The sequence below is a fragment of the Plecotus auritus genome, assembly GCF_963455305.1.
Source record: "Plecotus auritus genome assembly, chromosome: 13".
Classification (NCBI taxonomy): domain Eukaryota; kingdom Metazoa; phylum Chordata; class Mammalia; order Chiroptera; family Vespertilionidae; genus Plecotus; species Plecotus auritus.
In genome coordinates, this window is record NC_137779.1 from 14,871,576 (window position 1) to 14,878,078 (window position 6,503).

Genomic DNA, 6,503 nt, shown 5'->3' on the forward strand with positions numbered 1-6,503 from the left:
TCCCTCAGGTACCTGAAAGGGGAAAGCTAAGGGCCGTCCTAGAAAGGGAGGTCAGAAATTGGGTTTGTGCTGGGAGGGGCTGCCTCCCTGGCCCCGCCCACAAGACGGTAAACTTAGAAAAAACCGGGTTACTGTTCCATTTTCCAAAGAACATGAAGTATGGAACGAAGGTCTTAGGAATGTTTAAATTTAAAATAATTGAAGCACGTTTTCTTAATTTCCTCAGCTGTGCTTTTTGAAGCCCTTTCAGGGGGTAATGCGGTAATTAAACGTAGTTTTTCAGTTTGAAAGGAAATGCTTTCCCCTACAAATCCACTTGGAAAAAGGCAGGTATCTGGATGGGGAATTTTGTCAAAGTGCAGCACAAGGGACAGATGATGCTTCAATACAGAAACTTTAATAGGTAAACATATCTTGTAATGTTACAGTGTGTGTGGGGGGGAATACAAAGGGATGGGTGCCAGCACAACTCTCCCATTCAGTATTCTTCCCCTTCTTCAGCCTCAGCTTCCACGGAATCCACGCCCACCTCTTCATAATCTTTCTCCAGAGCTGCCAGGTCCTCCCGGGCCTCGGAGAACTCCCCTTCCTCCATGCCCTCCCCCACATACCAGTGCACAAAGGCTCGCTTTGCATACATGAGATCGAACTTATGATCCAGGCGGGCCCAGGCCTCGGCAATGGCGGTGGTGTTACTAAGCATGCACACAGCCCGCTGCACCTTGGCCAGGTCTCCTCCAGGGACGACAGTGGGGGGCTGGTAGTTGATGCCCACCTGCCAGAGAAAGAGAAAATAGAGTGAAGTTTGTATTGTGGCCTCAAAAATGGTAGCTTGTTTTTCAAAACTGGAGCTGTGGGTCCAGTTTAAATGAAACCCTATAGAAACTGGTACATTAGTTTTTGGCAATATTTATCAACATTTAATATCCTTTAACTGTTTACTTCTTTATAAATTTCTTTTGGTTTTAGAGAGAGGCAGGGCGCAAGAGAGAAACATCAATTTATTGTTCCACTTACCTATGTATTTCATTGGTTGATTTTTGTATGTGCCCTGACTGGGGATTGAACCTGCAACCTTGGCATATAGGGACGCTGCTCTAACCTACTTAGCTATCTGGCCAGGGCCAATCATATACTTTCACTGTTTGGATTTACTCACACAAGAACACAAAGCTACATGTGTAAAGACTTCTCTGTATTTAATTTAAAGTACTGTTTGTAATGGCAAAACTGGAAGCAAATGTCCATCATTTATTACACACCCCTACAGTAAAACACTATATATGATTATGAAAAAGAATGATAAATCTGTCCTGGCATATAAATATATCCAAGGTACATCAAAGGTGTATTGTATATTTGGTAAAAAGAAAAGCAAATTGAATTCTATGTATGCTTAGAAATACCTATAGAGTAATAAATAGACTAGAGGTTTGGACAACTTAGGGAACATCATGCTGGAGGAAGATAAATGCCTGGGAATGTGCTGAGGCGGTCACGTATCTCTGTCCTGGTGAGTAGATAGTAGTTAGCAGCAGCCAGGCACACCATTCTCCAGGAGAGCTGGGAAGGGCAGGGTAAAGGGCACAAGGGGTTCTGACCCTGATCAAGGGGCCCCATGGCTCTAAGGCTAGGCCAACCGGCCCCTCCTAGTGGGAGTGCTGCCAGCTTCCCATTCTCTCTGGCCACCTGTGTGCAGCAAGTTGTCTGTCACCTACGTGAAAAGAATGTGCCTTCTTTGCCCATGTTGCTAGGCTCTTCCTGTGAACCTCACCCATATAGCAAGAGGCCTAATACACATTGAATATGCACAGAACATCGCTGTAAGGACAAAGCCCTGGGGAAGAAGACTTGAGTCTTTCAGCATTCTTGTTTTAATATTTTGCCACATATGTGCGTTTCTACAATAAAAAAAAACACACTAAACGTATTTAACCATGAGTGATTCCTTGAAAACACCATATCCCCAAACAAATGGTTGTTAAAGAACATGGTGAAATCACACTCAGACACGAAAAAGAACTTTTAAAGGAATGGGAATTCACATGATCCATCTGAGGTTGGACCGTCTTCCCGGGTACAGTAGAAGCTTTGACTTCCTGCACCTCACAGACCAGCCTCCCTACTGGTTCACAGGAGCCAGAGACTCAGCTAGGAGATGAACCTGGGCACAGGGCACAGCAACTCCCACAATGCCTCCCAGCTGAGGCTGGCTTAGATGTCCTTACTTTCCAAAGCTCACAGTGATTAAAACAAACTTCCCCCCACTCAAGAACTTGGAATGGAAAGTTTCAACTCCTACCTAAAACCTCTATGGTCTGCAAACCTATGTAAGATTTAATGATTTTTTTTTTGCATGAGTCACTTAAAATAATTTTACTTCCTCAAAGACAATCTGTGTCACAGTGTCTTAAGTGGGGCTGACAGAGGGCTAGATACCTTCAATAATGTGGGTAGTCAGAGGCAAGTTACAACTATTCCAAATGGGAACAAGATGACATCTATTTCTGCTACTTGTGATTTTAAGTCTGGCATGACCCTGGACCTCGCAATTCCCAAAATGAGGGTTTACAAATGTGGGGGTCTACAGATTTATCTAATGCAGAAAACCAACTGTAAACAAGGACTTAAAGAAAATACCTACATTTCTATTACAAAAATATTACTATTTAAAATTTTTTAAAATAATTTCAAGGTCAACCTACATTTCCCATAATAAAACCACCACCCTAATGGGAACAACGATCCTTCAGAAATTTTCCTCTTCTGTTAAAAGGTACACTAATTGATGACCAAGAGCCTAGCTGCCATGGAACGGGGTCTTCTCCACAAGGGCAGCATCCTATCGCAGGGTCTGCAGCATGCTAAAAGGTAAAACCACTCGTTATCACCCATCCTACCTTAAATCCCGTTGGGCACCAATCCACAAACTGGATGGTGCGCTTGGTCTTGATGGTGGCGATGGCCGCGTTGACATCTTTCGGGACCACGTCTCCCCGGTACAACATGCAGCAAGCCATGTACTTGCCATGGCGAGGGTCACACTTGACCATCTGGTTGGCAGGCTCAAAGCAGGCATTGGTGATCTCAGCCACGGACAGCTGCTCATGGTAGGCCTTCTCAGCTGAGATGACTGGGGCGTAGGTGGCCAGGGGGAAGTGGATGCGGGGGTACGGGACCAGGTTGGTCTGGAATTCCGTCAAGTCCACGTTCAGGGCCCCATCAAAGCGCAGGGAGGCCGTGATGGAGGACACGATCTGCCCAATCAGACGATTGAGGTTGGTGTACGTGGGCCGCTCGATGTCCAGGTTGCGCCGACATATGTCATAGATGGCTTCGTTGTCCACCATGAAGGCACAGTCGGAATGTTCCAGGGTCGTGTGGGTGGTCAGGATGGAGTTGTAGGGCTCCACCACGGCCGTGGACACCTGGGGGGCTGGGTAAATGGCAAATTCTAGCTTGGACTTCTTGCCGTAGTCAACCGAGAGCCGTTCCATAAGCAGGGATGCAAACCCAGAGCCGGTGCCGCCCCCGAAGCTGTGGAAGATGAGGAAGCCCTGCAGCCCCGTGCACAGATCCGCCTGAGAGAAAGCAGAGACCGTGAGCAATGCCTTTTGAAGCCACACCGCCAACCTCCAACAAGCCTAGGTCACTTCTCTTTGACTCCACAAGTTTAAATGGATCCCAACCACCCCCAGGTAACATGCATTCCACTTGGAGGGAAGGCAAAGCAGACACCAGACATGTACGTATGGATGCACTGCAGCCACACCAGAAAGGAGGACCACGGGTTCATGATTCTGCCTTGGGCTTTTCCAAAATGACCCTGGAAGGCTTCCCAGCACCCTTCTTACCAATTTGCGGATCCGGTCCAGGACCAGGTCAACAATCTCCTTGCCGATGGTGTAATGGCCTCTGGCATAATTATTGGCTGCATCTTCCTTCCCGGTGATCAGTTGCTCAGGGTGGAAGAGCTGCCTGTAGGTCCCTGTGCGCACTTCATCTATAAAGAGGACACGTGTGCCATGGCCTTTAAGGATGATTGTTAACTCACCAGCATGGACAGATTGGGGGACCGTTCAATTCTACCAAGCACGTGCTGTTCCTTGTAGGTGAACAGCATCAGTGTATCACAGGGAGGCTCTATGTAATACACAGAGCACATCTGCAATCTATGGCTCTAGGGAGGTAAACTCAGCTCATGGCACAAATACCAGCTTGACTGGTTCCCCAAGAAGAGAACCCCTGCACACAGGCAATTCTACATACTTATTTCACACCAAAAGGTATAATTTTAAAAATGGTTCATACTGGACAGTCACTAGGTCAGTGTGATTTTTGCCAGGCAGTCCTATCAGGGCACCTGTGTGGCCTGTTCTCAGACTGTCAATCTATGGGTGACCACTGACAGGTGCTCTCTTTGCAGCTCTCCTCAGGCAACTAATCTGAAGGGACCCAATGAATGTTCTCCAATTTCTATTTCTGAGCTGCAGGTCAAGACTCATGCACCAGCCCTGGCTGGTTTGGCTCAGTGGATAGAGCATCGGCCTGCGGACTCAGGGGTCCCGGGTTCGATTTCGGTCAAGGGCATGTACCTTGGTTTCGGGCACATCCCCCATGGGGGGTGTGCAGGAGGCAGCTGATTGATGTCTCTCTCTCATCAATGTTTCTGGCTCTCTATCCCTCTCCCTTCCTCTCTGTAAAAAACCAATAAAATATATTTTAAAAAAAAACAAAAAACTCATGCACCAGCTGAGAGAGTGCACAGCATTAAGGTGACTGCCTACCTGGGGCTGAGGCAGTCATGAATGAATCTGTCATAAGCCCAGCTTGCTCCTGGCAAAGCAGCTTTTTGCTGTATGTTAGGTTTTTCTAAATCAGGAGCCCAAGCCCCACATTTCAAGCACTAACCTTTCAGTTTCTCACCTAACACAGTCACGGCTTACCTGTGTGTCCATCCATCCTTTCTGCAGAGGAATTCCAAGGAGAACCCTGGGGGATTAACTAGGCTCTCCCAGCCACCTTGCTTGCCCGAGTACCTACCAACCACGGTGGGCTCCAGGTCCACAAACACTGCTCTGGGTACATGCTTGCCAGCCCCAGTCTCGCTGAAGAACGTGTTGAACGAGTCATCTCCACCACCAATGGTTTTGTCACTTGGCATTTGCCCGTCAGGCTGAATGCCATGTTCAAGACAGTATAATTCCCAGCAGGCATTGCCGATCTGGACACCGGCCTGTCCCACGTGGATAGAAATGCACTCGCGCTGGGAAAAAGAACATAAATGTGAGACTCATTCGTTTTCCAGGCAACTGTCACTATATGGCATGCAAATATTATATATATAACATATATATACACACACACACATATATGCATTTCAGTGTCTAAGGCTTTCTCAAATGTTATTTTCTACGAGGTTTGTGTGATCCAGTTATCCCTGTGAAAACGGAGGTGCTAAACCACTTAGCTAAGTGCTACAGTTAGTCCCAGAACCTCATTGTCAAAATTAATTAATTTTATTAAATATCTACCCTGTGTACTGTGACAAAAGGGAAAGTACATATAAAGTATTTGTGCACACATCGCAATACAGCTGTACTGAGAAAAAGCACTTGTGTATTTGAGTTGCCAACTGGGAACTAGCTGCTTTTCTCACGGCATGCTGTTTGTATTTGAAAGAAATGACAAACTGGCTGTTCAGACTTGGATATTTGATATTTATGTTACCATCTTGCTGTAAAGTAATAAACACATATTTTTACAGTTCTTAGTTTTAATTTCTAATGGGACAAGTGTAGGGAGGTTCTGAGAGCAGAAAGTTTGAGAATCGCCCTCCAGTCTTCAGGAACTCAACACTGTGGTTTGTCCTCTCGGAGACGGAGTCAAGGCCATCCCACAGGCCAGCTGCCGCCCTGGCTCTTTAAGACGCCATTTCCGGGGAGCTGTCTGCCCTAGCCGATCCCCTGCCACGCCGGAGGTCACCGCCGCCCTCTGGGCGCAGAAACTCAGAATGAGCCCGTGTCCTCGTGTGCCGGTCCAGGGGGCCTCCAGGCCTCGTGGTGCCTCTGGGCTGGCTCTTCGCTAGGCCTCCCAGCCCCTGCTCCCCGCCTAGGCCCGCTCCCGCCGCACCCCAGGCTCTCTCCGTGGGCTGCGGCCTCACGTGGCGGGCTTCGTCCACCCTCCCGCCTGGGAGTGTGCAGGCTGCCGGTCTCCAGGGTCCTTCCAATGTGCGCCTGGCCTACAGCGCCCCTGCCCAGCCCCAAGGCCTTACCATGGTGAGCTCTGCCGCTGCCGGACTCGGCTCCTCGACCGAAAAAGAAAAACGGTACCGAAGCTCCGCGCGCCCAACCGCCACCTCCGCACCGCGCACGCTACCCCTTATAGGCCCGCCAATGCCCAGGCGGCCATTGGTCCGGGACGCCTCAGGCGGGCCAAGGCCTGGAATCCAGCTTCTAATTGGCTGTCGCTCGACTCATGGAGTGTGGCACTTTCTGATTGGA

The 6,503-nt window shown here is 48.5% G+C and overlaps 2 protein-coding genes across 3 annotated transcripts in view; one reads left to right on the forward strand and one right to left on the reverse strand.

The window, feature by feature from the left end:
- LOC308238408 (coiled-coil domain-containing protein 74B-like) overlaps positions 1 to 6,503 on the forward strand; it is a 508,084-nt gene that overhangs the window by 421,012 nt on the left and 80,569 nt on the right. The gene's annotated exons all lie outside the window — the stretch shown is intronic.
- Positions 368 to 5,260, reverse strand: LOC308238424 (tubulin alpha-3 chain). Of its 2 annotated transcripts, none has more exons than XM_080650267.1 (4): positions 5,044 to 5,260; positions 3,855 to 4,003; positions 2,901 to 3,581; positions 368 to 775 (listed from the first exon to the last, which is right to left on the reverse strand). In XM_080650267.1, exons 1-4 carry the CDS (start codon positions 5,162 to 5,164, stop codon positions 479 to 481), a joined length of 1,248 nt encoding a protein of 415 aa, XP_080506393.1. In that variant the 5' UTR covers positions 5,165 to 5,260; the 3' UTR covers positions 368 to 478. The 2 variants fall into 2 exon arrangements, with proteins under 2 accessions (XP_080506393.1, XP_080506394.1); XM_080650268.1 differs by having other exon boundaries at positions 4,947 to 5,136.